This window comes from Marmota flaviventris, chromosome 1 (assembly GCF_047511675.1).
Source record: "Marmota flaviventris isolate mMarFla1 chromosome 1, mMarFla1.hap1, whole genome shotgun sequence".
Classification (NCBI taxonomy): Eukaryota; Metazoa; Chordata; class Mammalia; order Rodentia; family Sciuridae; genus Marmota; species Marmota flaviventris.
This window is the reverse complement of record NC_092498.1, coordinates 83,210,736-83,227,108: the sequence shown is the minus strand read 5'-3', so window position 1 is coordinate 83,227,108 and position 16,373 is coordinate 83,210,736. Positions and strand designations below refer to the sequence as shown.

Sequence of the window (16,373 nt, the reverse complement as noted above, 5' to 3'; positions counted from 1 at the left end):
CACAAACTGTCTCTTGTGGCAGGTTTTTACTTAAAAGATTACTTTGCCTAAGTAGGACCACCTGTGCTTTCTTTTGGTTATCACTTATTACATGAAATATCATTTTTCCATTTTTAAGATTTTTTGTTTTAATTAGTTGTGCATGACAGTAGAATGCACTTTGATATATCATATATAATGGAGTATAATTTCTCATTCTTCTTGTTGTACATGATGTAGAATCACACACATGTATAGTTATCTATGTACATAGGGTTATAATGTCTGTTTCATTCTACTATCCTTTCTATCCCCATACCCCCTCCCCTCCCTTCAAATGTTGGCAAGGATGTGGGGGAAAGGTACATTTATACATTGCTGGTGGGAATGCAAATTGGTGCAACTATTATCGAAAGGGTATGGAGATTCCTCAGAACCACCATTTGACCCAGCTATCCTAACTCCTCGGTTTATAACCAAAGGACTTAAAATCAGCATACTACACTGACACAGCCACATCAATGTTTATAGCAGCTCATCACAATAGCTAAACCACGAAACAATCTAGCTGCCCTTCAACAAATGAATGGTTTAAAAAATGTTATATATATACACATATATGTGTATATATGTATGTATATGTGTGTGTATAAATATATATACACACACATATTTATACATAATGTACTATTATTCGGCTTTAAAGAAGAATGAAATTATAGCATTTGCTGGTAAATGAATGGAGCTGGAGAATATCATGCTAAGCAAAGGAAGCTAAATTTATTCAAATTTCCTTTCTGTTCCTTTCTCTCTTCCTTTCTGAAATTCTTTCCATGGTGTTGAAATGCTTGATGGTATCCCATAAGCCTCTTCTGTTCTGTTTTTTCTTTTTCTTTTTTTTTTAGAGAGAGAATTTTTTTAATATTTATTTTTTAGTTTTTCGATGGACACAACATCTTTATTTTTTATTTTTATGTGGTGCTGAGGATTGAACCCAGCGCCCTGCGCAAGCCAGGAAAGCACGTTACCGCTTGAGCCACATCCTCAGCCCTGTCCTGTTTTCTTAATTTTGTTCCTACTCCTCAAACTAGACAATCCCCCAACTGACTCAGCTTTATGATTACCAATTTTTATTTCATCATTTAAAATATGTTAAGCCACTACAATGAATTTTTCATTTCAGTAACTTATTTTTGGCTTCCTAGTTTCTATTTGGTTCTTTCCTTTTTCTTTTTGGACTGGGGATTGAAACCAGGGAGCAGTTTCCCACTGAACTACATCCCCAATCCTTTTTAAAATTATGATTATTTTTTTTTAATTTTGAGATAGGGTCTTGCTAAGTGCCTCACTAAGTTGCTGAGGCTGGTCTTAAATTTGCAATCCTTCTCAGCCTCCCGAGTCACTGGGATTAAAGGCATATGCCACTGTGCTCAGATGGTTCTTTCTTATAATACCTATCTCTTAGTTGACATTCTCCACCTGGTAAGAGATTGTTCTCATGCTTTTAACTTCTTAAATATGATTTCTTTGAGTTCTTTATACACATTTGATACAGCTTTTGTGCTACTAAGTCCAATATCTAGCTTTCCTCAGGGATATATTTTATTAACTGTTTTGTTTTTCCTGCATATGGACCATACTTTCCTGTTTCTTAGTATATTATCTAATTTTTTTTTCAAAACTGGAAATTTTAAACAATATAATGTGTCAACTTTAGAAATCAGATCTAATCTCTGCCTCAACTTGGGATTTGTGGTTGTTCTTGTTTCTGTTAATGATGCTAATATGTTGCTGAGTAACTTTTCCTAGATTAATACTGTAAGGGCTATATTCTTTCTCATGGGCCACTTAGCTTAATGGTCACCTAGCAATTGAACATTCATTTCCTTAAATGCCTCGAACCAGTAAGATTCCAAACTTTGCTGAAAGGTTACATGTATCCATTGAGGCACACCTTAAACATTCTGGCAATTTATAACTCTGCCTTTGCTTTCAAATTCTGCTTTTTAGAATTTCAAGATCAGCCACATATGAAAGATTAGGGCCTTCTCAGGGGTTTCTTAGACATGTGCACAGCTTAATATGCACACAATCTTCTAGATACTAAAGAATTTTTCAGAGTGTTTCAAGACACCCTAGAAATATCTCATTCTCTAGATTTTCCTATCAAATTGCTTTTTCCACCTAATATGACTGCCTCAGCAGCTACTATATTAAACTGCTGTGATGCTTTTTAAACAAATGCCATGGGAAAAGGACTTTTCTGAGTTTCAAATCAGATAACTTTTAAAGACAAGTCCTGAGAATGGGGCTTTTCCAGGGTGATGAAAGACCGGTCAATCAGTGACAATTCTATAGCAAAGAGGCTTTTGAGAAGCTCCAAACATTCTGCCACCTCCAATGATGTTAAGCCCACTCATTTTAATTGATAACACGACTTTGAGGCTGCTAATTTATGAGACTTCTGCAGAGCTGTGGTCAAGGGAATGGAAATAGGTCTATTAAAACATTACAAAGTTTGCTGTTTTTGCCAAGACCCAACCATTTTTTCTTGAATAAATGTTCTTTAGGTTGTCGTAAGCAACTGGTTATTTCTAGAAGTATGAAAAAGTTGATTTTGACCATTTTTGTCACTATTCTTGTTGCTTTTATGGAGGGATACATTTTCAGAGGACCTTATTCTGCCTTCCAAAACTATTTCTACGCATAATGATTATCCTGATAACTAGGGCATATTAAAATACACCATTTTCTGAGTTAAAAGACAGATGCTTAGAAGAAATCTAACAAATGTTAAAATTAAAATACATGCTGAATGACTTAGCATTAATACTATGAAATGGGCCAGAGGTTTCCCATAAATTTCCTCAGAGATGGTTATATTTTTGGTTCTCTCCCTTTTCAAAACCCTGACCTAAAACAACATTTTATGCATTACTTTAGTTAAAATGTACTATTCTTAAATTTTTCCTTACCTCCAATTTTTTCATGCCTAAATCATTCTCTCTCTAGTTAATTATTCTATACTAAAACAGGACTATCTTATTTAGCCGCTCCTAAGTTTATAAGAGGATCTCACCTCTTGCAAAGCAGCTCAATATTCTCTATTATCTGTCCCAAAATACTTTTTAAAAGTTATTTCTCGGGCTGGGGATGTAGCTCAAGTGGTAACACGCTCGCCTGGCATGCGCGGGGCGCTGGGTTCAATCCTCAGCACCACATAAAAATAAACATGTTGTGTCCACTGAAAACTAAAAAATAAATATTAAAAAATTCACTCTCTCTCTTAAAAAAAAAGTTATTTCTCAACTCCCTTATAAATGTTCTGTAATACAGCTAATTTCTTGGCATTTCCTAAATCCACATTTGAACTTTCCTAATTTCTTTGACCTGCAATGCACTTTTTACTGTTCCAACAAGCAGAATTCTACCATGCTCCTTCAAAACGAATCAAATGTCTATTCCTCAATCTCAGCATTCCTCTCCTCCCTTCTTTTTTAGTGCTCTTATTATAGTATATTACATGCTGCATTATTTACAGACTGCCTACAAAGCACAGTTTGCCTCTGCAACAAGAAACATTCAAGAGACACTTATGTGACTGAACAGACATATACTTGGAATTTGTTGATTCTCACTACATATTAATATTTGCCATTTTAAAACATGAAAATTTAAAAATTCATCTGAGTAGATGACATGATCACAAAATATGAGACCACAAAATATGATCTTCATACTGGTTTCACAAGAGATAAGAGGTATTATGATGGAGAAAAAATGGATATCATTGTTTGGGCTAAAGAAAACTAAATTGAGTTACCCTCCTATAGAACTTTTAAAAAACTTTAATATTGAATATGTACAATCAAACTTCAATTTATCACTTTTTCACAAAAAGCTAATCATGGAATTCACTTTTGTTCAGTAGAATACCCTTAGGAAATCCTGGTCTAATTCTTTATTTTAAGTAGTGTAAATGAGGTGGTCTATCCTTGCTCCCTTTAATCCAAATTTGCTTTAAACTTATCTTCTGAGCTTTTAATACTGAATCAACTAAAATTGAGTTCTAATGTAAAATAGAGAAGTCAAAATGCAGCAATGGCTTGAAAATGTGGCAGTGGTTCCCTTGTTAATTAACTGATACATAAAAACTGTACATGCTTATGGTATACCTTATTATGTTTTGACAAATGTATACAATGTGTAATATTCAAATAAGGGCTAACCTATCTCCCCATTTATAATTTTGATAAAAACACTCAAAATCCTTTCTTATAGCTTAAAAAACAGTGCATTAACTATAAAAAATTGAACACCAGAATTTCTTTCTCCTACTAAGTATAACTTAAAACCCATTAATCAACCTTCCTCACATACTTCCCTTTAGTGATTCCCTTTAGTGCTCACTATAATGACTTAAAGGGTTTGTTAAAAGAAATTGTTAAGACTCTATTCCCCCAGAGTTTCTGATTTGGTAGGGAAGAAGTAGAGCCAAGAATTTTCATTTCTAACAAGCTCCCAAGTGATGCTGAGGCTGCTGATAAAGGAACCATACCTCAATGTAGAGATTCATTCTCTCAAATAACATGAAATCTTAAGGATAGTACAGAGGTTCCAAAATGGTAAGGAACATCAGTTTCTTCTAAGTCATTCTCCATTATGCTAGTTCATGGCTCACATCCTCAAGGTCACCTCATGATCCAAGAGGACTGCTCAATTTCTAGCCATCACATTAACTTTTGGGCAGTAGGAAAGGGGTAAAGGCAAAAGGGTACGTCTCCTACCTACATCAGCTTCTTTTAAGGAGCCTCATTTGCAATAACCTAAACTACCTTGAATAATAGAGACAGTGGTAAGTGTCGTCTTTTTAAGTATACTGCATCCCAAGTCAATTACTGAGAGTCTATTCCTAAGGAAGATTGGATATTGAATAGCCAACTGGAAACTTTCATGCTACTTTAGTCTACATATACTTCAATCACCATGTGCAATAATTTTTCCTAGTTATTTCATAAATTTACTCCATATATATATATTTCATCTCTATACCTACTTCCCTAGATCTTGCAAACCATCACCTCTCATTTCCTTTATTATAATTACCTTCTTACTAGTCTCCCTACCTCCTATCCTGATGATAAGTAGAAAATCAACTATGAAGAAGCTAAAGCTGGGCTGAGGTCGTGGCTCAATGGTAGAGCGCTTGCCTAGCATATGAGAGGCACAGGGTGTGATTCTCAGCACCACATATAAATAAAGATCCAATGACAACTGAAAAAATATTTTTAAAAAAAGAAGCAGCAACAGCTAAAGCTGCCTAATTCTTAAATTAATCCCTATTTCCTCCAAAAAAAGTCAGTTATAAGCATTTTATTTTCATACAAAGTCCTAATCTATCCTGCTCTACAATTTAAACTACTAACCCCAACAAACTGTTTCTCCCTTCAGCTTTTTCTACTAGCAAATTATAATACTCTTGCTCCTCTCTTCACTTTTACTACTCATCTTTTAAGATTTAATTAAGAGGCTGGGGGTGAAATTCAGCAGAATTCCTAGCATGTGCAAGGCCCTGGGTTTGATACCCAGCACCACAAAAAAAAAAAAAAAAAAAAAAGAAATAAAATTGCATACAATTTCAATGTGAGTAACAAGGCCTAATTAGCTAGACCAGCCCAAAGTTCATTTAAAAAAAAAACAAGAAAAAGATTTATTAAGGGAGAGGTAGAGTAAGATGGCAACCCAGTAAGATCTTCCAATGATCCTCTCCCTCACAGACACATCAAATTGAAAAACTAATAATAAATTACCCTCACAAGAGCTTAGGAAATAAGGTTGAGAGATCACAGTGCCTGCTTTTACTGTAACAAAATTATAACAAAATTAAAAAACAAAATGAAGAAGGCAGGAAGGAAAGAGTTGCCTAAGTCATCCCTTACACCTACCCAACTCAAAGCAGCCCAGCATAGAGAAATTCTTCTCCCTTGGGGGAGGGAGAAAGAATTAAATCTGAAGCCCAGTACCCAGGCCTGCTATGGTAAAACTAAGTGCTGGGAAAAGCCCTACAACCCCTATACCATCAGGCTAACACCCATAGACTAAGCTGCTGCAACTTTTAGACCAACCAGCTGAATGCTCCCTCCATGCCTCTTCCAAACCCTGGGCAGCATTACAAGAAACAAGACTCCACCCATTGGAGAGTAGGGCATGAAAATCAGCACAGGTCTTTTTCTTGGAGCCCAGGGGCAGACCTACCACAGTAAGATCAAGCAACCAATAAAACTGAAAGCCCTATAGCAGGCCAGAGCTCACAGATGGGAGCCCCTAGATCAACCTCAGCATTAGATGGATACCTATGCACCAGTGGGACAGACTCAAGATTTGCCCTGCATTATTTCCAGTATTGGAGTTAGCCCAAGATATACTTTCCCTCCTGAGACTCTGCAGGTCCCTACAGCTATTAAGACTCACATTCAGATTAGTATCAGCTTTGGTGGTAAAGAGATTGTCTCTACCATGCATTTCCCAATCTTGGTGAGAGCAGCACAGCTATCACCAAGCCAGTGGTCACGCATGGGGTTCTAGAACTGGCCTAGTGCCGCGTCCGGCTAACGGAGCCGAGTCCGGCGAGGGACGGCGGGGTTAAAAAATACACAGGACACCAAGGTTCTTCATCCAGGAGGGAGCATGTGCGCGCTTTATTGCCAAATTTGTTCCCTTTATATATCTTTTTAACAGCTGCGGGAAATTACTCAAAAGTGAGGAGGGGAGAGTAATAACTGTGTCCTTGGGTTACCATCACGTCACCGTCCCCTATCAGGAGGCTCGAACAGGTCAAGATGTTCCTGAGAGACACATATGTGCGAGGCAGATAAACAGGGAACCGCAAGCCCGTGTCACGGCCTTGAGAGCTGGCCACATTGACATGCATAACAAAGAACTGGGGGTTGAGTCCCCAGGGGCCAGGGCGGGCCTGCTACCAGCAGCCTAGCATCACGCAAAGACCTGTGTCCCAGTGGAAAAGAATCATGTTTCAGTCTGCATTACCTACCGCCAGCTACAAGTGGGCCTCATTGTACCCTAGACTATGCAAATCCTGAACTTGGAGACACAGTCTCCAAGTTCAGATGCAATCCAGCCTATCATCACTCTAAGTAGCCAAGGGACTGTCATCACCAACACTACCCCAACCTCAGGCAACAAAGAATAGTTGAAGACTATTCACTGGGAGTAGGTCATAATAGTAAGCACAAAACTTTGCCCTAGAAATTATTGCTGAGCTGATGAAATCTAACACTGTCACATCCTAAAGATTCCCATCCCCAGACCTGCTTGTGCAAAGAACTTTTAGAATAGCCCCATGTATAAGAAGACACACAACTGCAGTCTATCAGACTTCTTCTGTAACTATCTTCATCTTTTGCTGAGTACAGCAGTCATGGGTCATGAGCCCACTGCAATAGGCCTTGGTTCTATCCCAGTATTATGCTGGCGTTGATCGACTGTGGGCTTAGGTGTGACAGAAGTTGGCAGCACTGGTAATCACAGGTGTGACAGAGAAGCCTGGGGCTGGTCCACAGAGGGTAACATGCCCAGAGCCAGGCATACTTACACAGTGCCTGAACACAGGCTGGGAACTGTAGACAAAGCATTTGACCTACCTTGGCCCTAGGAAGAGGTCTGTGGGAACAAACTACTCTTTCTAGGTACTCTATTAGTTCTTTCTAAGAACACACAACAGTGTGTTTGGGACAAACCTGGGTTTGTATTGTCCTCTACTGCTGAAATAGTAACAACACACCAACAGCAGACTTCCAGCAAATCCGGACCTGGGTTTCAGCCAATGCTAAAATAGTTGAGGCAACAACAGGCTCAGCAAAAATAATAAGCCTACTTAGAATTTCTGTTAAATTAGGAAAGCTGAAAAATTGCTTCAATGCCCACTTGACATCACATGCCAACAAGCATCAAGAGCTTTCAGGAAACTATGATATCATCTAATACTTGAAATACAGTGCCAAAGGAAAAATCAGCCAACATTTTGGCCCTTGCCCTCTAAGGTCAGCCCCAGAGAACAACAGGACCCCTCTTTGGTGAGTCATCTGATCTGAGTCATCAGGGAGTGGACCCTGCAAAGAAGGGGGTCACTGGAGAGGGAAATGTCCCTGATGCTTCCAAGAGAAGCCACGTATGGTCAACAAAACTGACCCATTCTGGCAGATAGCAACACTGGCAGAAGAAAGCTTAAGGAGTCAAGAGGCTTCACACATCTCCCCAACAGTGATCTCTGAGGAATTTCAGATGACTCTTAAGAGTAGAAAGGAACCCTCGCATGCACAAGGCCCTGGATTCAATCCCCAGCACTGCCCAAAAAAAGAGTAGATAGAAACAAGATCAGTTTTAACCAACTTGATCTTAAACACCTGGCAGGAGAGTGTAGCCTAAGCACAGTCCTATACAAACATTTAAAAGAAAAAAATAATAGTTTTTTAAATGTAACTTAAGATGTACCCTTATGTCAGCCCTACCAAAATTAAATAGAGCTGGAAGCTATAAAGGAAGGGTTCTTGTGTGGGAGTGACTAATAATAATGATCACAAAGGACTTTAGAGTTGCAAGTTTGTCCTAATTTGATCTCATAGACCTACAAATCTTCTTAACCTCCTACATTGATGAACTCGATCTGATTTTCACTGATATGAGTTACTGTCTCCATGGTTTTCAGAGACTGGCTGAAATACTAATTGCTTTTGTGCTATTTACAAAACAAGTATTGCTTTGCTGTCTTGTTTATTGTTGTCTTAGCATGATCCCTACTCTACATATGCTGTCCAGTCACCTGTCATCTGCCACCGTGGACCCCTGAACTGCTCTGATGCTGAATATCCTTAACTGTCCATGCCCCACCTGAAAGAAAACAGGACTTTGGATTACTTCCCCCAACTTTGCCCTCTTTCAGCAGCAAGCAGCTTGGAGATGTTGTTGCCCATTTTTCTATAGATGGGATTTAGAAACTAACAGTGGGGAAATGTAACAATTGTCTACTTTGTGCTTTGAATACATCCCTTGCTGCAACTCTGCCACTGCAACTTTAATTTTTAAAATGGACATGGTTTCTTTCTCTTCCTCTCTCCCTGCTCCTCCTTAAACTCTTCCCCTCCCTAATCTCAGGGGGAACAAGATTACATTTCTTCCCCATTTTATGCAGAATTATGTGTCCTTGAGTAGTATCCACAACTGGAATGTAGTAATCCAGACTTTGGGGATGGTACCAGAAGATCTCAGAAACTACTATCTCCCAAATTAACAAGTGAATTACAACTCTAAAGGAGAATACACATGGAAGTTAGCTTTTAAATTACCTCTTCTAAAGTCCCTTGTTGGGCTGGGGATATAGCTCAGTTGGTAGAGTGTTTATCTCCCAGGCATAAGGCCCTGGGTTTAATCCCCAGCCCTGCCAAAAAGAAAAAAGAGAAAAGAAAATACCTGTTCCTGCTGATGGACAGAATTAAAGGTGCCCTGTGTTTCTCCTTTACTAGCAAAGCAATAAAAACCTTTTTCCTTTTTCTCAAAAAATAAAATGAAATAAAATAAAACAGTGCCAGAAACTACCAGATAGTAATCCATACAGGAAAACTCTCAGGCAGAAAATTTAAAACATCTGTTTTAAGGAAATTCAATGAGCTTGAAGAAAACAGAAATGTTTCAATACCCTGTAAAAGAAACTTAACAAAGAGATGGAGGCAATTAAAAAGTCAAACAAATTCTTGAGATGAAAATATACTCTGTGCAATTAAAAACACAATGAAAGGTAACAATAGCAGGATAGAGTAAACAGAAGAAAGAAGTAAGCTCTAAGACAGGCTGTAAAATACGCAGTTGGAGGAGAATAAAGAATGACAAGGAATAAAGAAAACTTAAAGGAACTTTGGGACATTAATAGAGCAAATGTTCAGGTTGTTTGGGTTCAAGAAGGACTTGAAAATGCCAAAGAGATAGAAAGCTTATTCAAAAAAATAACATAAAACTTTCCAAACCTAAAAAAGGATACAAATATCCAGATACTAGAAGGTTAAAGACTATCCCAAGATCTAATCAAGCTCCCAAAGGTAAAAGATAAACAAAGACTCTTAAGGCTGAAAGAGAAAAGAAATGAATAAAACATACAGATGTCCCAATCTGCATGACAGCAGTCCCAATCTGCATGACAGCAGACTTCTCAGCAGAAACCTTACAGGCCAAGACAGAGTGGCGGGAGGTCTTCATGGTACTGAAGGGAAAAAAAAAAAACTGTCAAACAAAATATACTGTACTCAGCAAAGCTATCCTTTAGAACTGAAATGAAGATAAAGATATTCTCAGACAAACAAAAGCTGAGAAAATATTTCTATATCAGACATGTTTTACAACAAACACTAAAGCAAGTTCTTCAAACATAAAGAAAAACATTAATGAGTAAGAAGAAAACCTTAGAAAGTATAAAACTCACTGGTAAGTCTTCAAAATGTTCTAATATTGTAAGCATAGTACATAAACCATTCATTGTTTTAGCATGAAAACTAAAAAACAAAACACTTAAAGATAATAATAAGTACATTAATATATTAGGAGATAGGCAATATAGAAAGAAGTAAAATGGAATATTCAAAATTCAAAATGTTGGGAGGAATGCAGTAAAATAGTTTTCTTATTAATATATTTTCTCTTGTAAAATTTGTTTCTGTTCTTATTCTTATGATCTATTAAGTTGCTATCATTTCAAATAGCTTCTTATAATTAAAATGTTTTTGTTAGAGAAACCAAAAATAATAAACAAGGATTAAAATGTACTACAGTAAATCACTTTACCACAAAGACAGAAAATAGAAAAAAGGAAAACTATAACTAGAAAAAAATTACATAATGGCTAGTAAGATTATATCTACCAATAATTACATTGAATATAAATTGATTAAATTCTCCAATTAAAAGACAGAATGACTGGTTAAAAAAAATACCCAACTATATGTTGCTTACAAGAAATTCCCTTAACCTCTAAGACCACACATAGATAAAAAAGTTAAATAATGGAATAAGATATTCCATGTAAATGGGGTAAAAAGAAAGTAGGAGTAGCTATACTTACATTAGATAAAATAGACAAATGCAATAAAAAGAAAAAGTAAGGTCAAATAATGATAAAGGGATCAATTAAACAAGAGGAAAAACAATTCTGATTGCATAGGCACCCAATACAGCAATGCCCAAATGTATAAAGCAAACATTAATAGTTTTAAATGAAGAGAATGATTTCAATACAATAATAGTTGGGAAACTTAACCCAGATTCAACAATGAATAGATCATCAAGAAAGAAAATCACAAAGAAACAGCAGAGTTATAATGCATCCCAGGCCAAATGAACTTAATAGATATCTAAAGAATATACATTTTTCTCATTAGCATATGCAACATTCCCCAGGAAATGAAAGGCCTCAAAAACAAGTCACAACAATTTTTTTAAAATTTAAATCCCTTTTCTAACCACAATTAAATAAAACTAGAAAGCAATTACAAGAAAAATTCTGGACACTATATAAATACATGAAATTTTTTTGAAAACCCAATGGATTGAGGAAGATACAAGAAGAAAATTTTAAAATTTCTTGAAAACAATGAAAATGAAGACACAACTTACCAAGATCTATGAGATACAGCAAAAGTAATACTAAAAGGAAAGTTTACAGCAATCAATACCCACATCAAAAGAAAGATCTCAGATAAACAATCTATCACTGTATCTCAATGAACTACAAATAAAAAAATAAACTAAACCCAAAATTAGAGGGAAAGAATGAATAAAGATCAGAGCAGAAATAAATAAAATGGAGACTAAAATATCACAAAAATTCAACAAAAAGCCTTTTCTTCAAAAAGGTTATATAATAAGACAAATCATTAGCTATACTAAGAAAAAGAGAGAAAGATTCAAAGAAATAAAACCATGATTAAAAAAAAAAAAGGAGACACTAAACCAAGTGTGGTGGTGCACACCTGTAATCCCAGCAACTCAGAAGACTGAGGCAGGAAGATCACAAATTCAAGGCTAGTCTCATCAAATTAGCAAGGCCCTAGGCAAATTACAGAGACCCTGACTCAAAATAAAAAATAAAATGGCCTGAGGATGTGGCTCAGTGGTTAAAATGCCTCTGGATTCAATCCCCAGTACCAAAAACAAAATGAAAGTGAGACAGATATTACAACCGACATCACAGATACATAAAAGAGCATTAGACATTATTATGGACTGTATGCTGAAAAATCTGATAACCCAGAAGAGACAAATTCCTGGACACATATGCCACTACCAAGACTGAACCATGATGAAACAGAAAACATGACGAGAACAGTAAAACAAGTAATAAGACTGAATTAGTAAATAAAAAGCCTCCAATCAAAGAAAGCTTAGGACCGATGGCTAAATTCTACCAAATATTTAAAGAGGAAATAATACCAATTCTTATGTATTCTAAAAAATGTATAAGATAAAGGAATTCTTCCAAACATATACTACAAAGCCAGCATCACCCTGATATTAAAACCAGATAAGAAAAAAAAAAAAAAAAAAAGAAAGAAAAAGAAAACTACAGGCCAATAGCCTCAATGAAAATAGACATAAAAATCCTCAACAAAATATTAAAAGACACATCCAAAAGCATATTAAAGGGATCATTCACCCTGATCAAAGGCATTCATTCTAAGGATGCAAAGTGGTTCAATATATGCAAATCAATAAACATGATACATCACATAAACAAAATAAAGGACAAAAACCATATAATTAACTCAACAGATGCAGCAAAGATATTTGATAAAATTCAACATCCCATCAAATTACACATAGAACATATCTCAACACAATAAAGGACATTTATAATAAGCCAACAGCTAGCATTACACTAAATGGAGGAAAGCTGAAAGCTTTCTAAGATCTAGAACAAGACAAGAATGCTACTTGCACCATATTTCTTCAAAACAGTGCTGGAAGACCTAGCCATAGGAATCAGGCAAGAGGGAAAAATAAAGGGCATTCAAATTGAAAAAAGTCAAATTATATTAGGCTTAAATGTAAGACTGAAACTACTAAAAGAAAGCACAAGCAAAATGCTTCAGGATAATGAAATGGGCAAGAACCTTTTGGACAAGACCCCAAAAGCACAGGAAACAAAAGCAAAAATCGAGAAATGGAATTACATCAAACTAAAAAGCTTCTACACAGCAAACAAAGAGACAGTCTATAGAATGGGGGAAAATATTTGCAAACTACACATCTGAAAGGGGGCTGATATCCAGAATACATAAAGAAACTCTAAACCCTTAACAGCAAAAAATAAAAAAATTAATTAAATAACCTGATTTCTAAAATGGGCAATAGCTCTATATAGACATTTTTCAAAAGAAGACATACAAATAGCCAACAGGTATACGAAAATGCTCAACATCACTATCATCAGGGGAATACAAATCAAAACCACCAATGAGGTTATCACCTCACCCTAGTAAAAATGGCTATTATTGAAAAGACTCAAGATAACAAGTACTGGCAAGGATGTAGAGAAAGGGGAACTCTTGTACACTACTGGTGATAATATAAAATAGTAGAGCCATTATGAAAAATAGGATGGAGATTCCTCAAAAAAATTAAAAATAAAACTATCATATGATCCAGCAATCTATTCCTGGGTATACAGCCAAAGAAAACTAAATCAATATATCAGAGAGTCATCTACACTCCCATGTTACCAGCAACACTTTTCACTAAAGCCAAGTGAAAACAACATAAATAGAAAATGTGGCGCATACACAACAGAATACTATTTAACTATTAAAAATTAAATCCTGTCATTTATGGCCATATGGATGGAAACGGAGGTCTCTGTGTTCAGTGAAATAAGTCAGGCACAAAAGTAGTGGGCTAGGGTTGTAGCACAGTGGCATGGTGCTTGCCTAGTACTTATGAGGCACTGCGTTCAATCTTAGCACCACATAAAAATAAATAAATAAAATATACATCCATTTACAACTAAAAATATTTTTTAAAAAGACTAGTACTGCATGATCTTACTCATACATGTAATTGAAAAAAGCTGATCTTATAGAAATGCAGAGAGTAGAACGCCAAGGAGAGTATGGAAAGGTGGGGAGGGCTGAAGAAAGGTTCATACATGAGCACTAAGTTACAGTTAGGACTAAGAAGTTCTGATATGCTACTTCACAGAAGGCCAACTCAGATAATAATAATGTACTGTGCATCTCAAAAGGCTAAAGAAATAATTTTAAAAGTTTTCAATCATAAAGAAATGTAAATGTGAAGATGATTATGTTTAACTTGATTTAAACTTCTATAAGTTTAAATGTAAACATGTATATGTACACATGTATGGAAACATTACATGGTATTCCATTAATATTCACAATTTTTGTTTTTAATAGTTAAAAATAAATTTTAAAAGAATTTTAAAGCAATAAATAAAATCATGGTATCACCTCCTCTAGAATGTTTTCCCTAACACTACTCCTCTGCAGGATGAGTACTACTCCTGGATAATCCCATAATGTCCAGGGCTATCACAGGATATTCCATATTATATTATGAAGATTTGTTTATATATCTGAATCTCAATAAACTGTGGGCTTCATAAGAGCAAGGATTATGTTTTAATTTACCTTTATGTTTCCAGAACTGGATACAAAGTACATACCAACTATCATCTGTTGAATAAATATCAGTCTTCACCATCAACCAGCCAACATACTGAAAATCTACATAGAATAGGAATCTTGCTGTCTAATAGCCTCTCCTAGTACAAGTATCACAGTCTAACGCAATTCCAATAATTACAGACAGAAAATTCTTCCTTGATAACCCCAAGTTAAGCAAAATTTCAAAGCACACAAACAGCTTTTAGACATACGCAAACATGTTTTATTTTTCACAACCTGAATATCAAAGATGAAATCCAACTAGCTCCAGAACATTTCCAGATCTTTTGTCTATTAACCAAACTAAACAAAGTTTTTAAAAGGAAGATCTGCAACATTAATAGAATATTAATTTATAAATCAATGCTGGCTTCACCATTTCTTGTCTTTTCTTTATATTTATCCAAGTTCTCCATCTTTAATTCGTCGTCCTTTTTGTATTGAGTATATTCAATCTCTTTTTCTGGGTTTGGAATTGATTTCCCCTTTGGTAGCAAGAAACATTCAGCATTCAAAACTTGCTCAGCAGTCATTGAACTTCTAAAATATATCAAGCTACAGAGGAGGGATTTGACATTATCATCCTGCAAAGAAAAAAAAAATCAAAATCAAAATAAATGAACAAAAGGACAATCCTGTTTGTCACTGATACAAGCTAAAGTCAAATTTTCCTATTTAAAGATTCCTACCAATTTCAACTACTTTTTAATGTAAATGGATAAAATAACAGAATTGAATTCTTAGGGGGAAATGAAAAAGGAAAAAGAATCACAGCTGAAATCTCTCTCTCAAAAAAAAAAAGTGAAATTTCAGCAAAGGACATTTTATAATTTTCTCCAGTCTGTCCTTTATAGGGCACTGATCAGAGTTTCACATTCTGAAAATTTCAACTAAACCCCTCTGCTTGGAAGGTTAACTCCATCTAGTCAACTGATTTTGGTTCCAGTTTTGAAATGATCACCTCTAGGAAGCCTTTTATCACCACTACCATTATTATCATCATTACAGAAGCCAGACTTTATCATGCACCACTATTTCAAATCACTCTCTGTTTTATCACAAGTAAACAAATCTAGGATGTTGCTGCTGAATAATTTCCACCTCCCAATCCATCTCAGTTTGTCTTATATTTGCCCCTCCAATCACAGCACATATCACACTGTTTACTACTAATGTACTTACTAGACTCCAAGGTTCCTAAGGGCAGACATTTCAGTTTATTAATTCATCCTCAACAATGAGCAATGTTTTGAATATAGCAGACATTCAGTAAATATTTTATAAATGAATGAATACCATTTTCCAAAAAGCACTATACAAAAAATGTTTTTAATCAAATTTAAAGAAACTATCTTCACTAGGTACAAACTTAACTGAAAAACTAGAAAATCTAAATGAGAAAAATAACACATCCTCTTTAAAACCACAAAAGTAGATCTGGAACAAATTAAAATCTTATGTTCTTAGACCAAAAAAAAAAAAAAAAAGACTCATAATAAATATGTCAATTTACATGTTAATTTACAAAGTTTACCTAACTCCCAAATTAGAGCAGTTAATCCTAAAGGTCTTTTACAAGAATAAGCAGGAATAGCCACAAAACTCTGATTATTTTAAAAAATTAGTAATGAGGAAGGATTTACCCAATGTATT

The 16,373-nt window shown here is 35.5% G+C and overlaps 1 protein-coding gene across 1 annotated transcript in view; it reads right to left on the bottom strand.

Moving 5' to 3' along the window:
* Window positions 1-15,073: 15,073 nt before the first annotated feature.
* The window catches only part of Stk31 (serine/threonine kinase 31), a 74,079-nt gene continuing 72,779 nt past the window's right edge, over window positions 15,074-16,373 (bottom strand). The window contains exon 24 of the mRNA XM_027932676.2: window positions 15,074-15,304. Within this exon, the coding sequence (XP_027788477.1) occupies window positions 15,074-15,304 (231 nt within the window). The remainder of the gene's footprint in view (window positions 15,305-16,373) is intronic.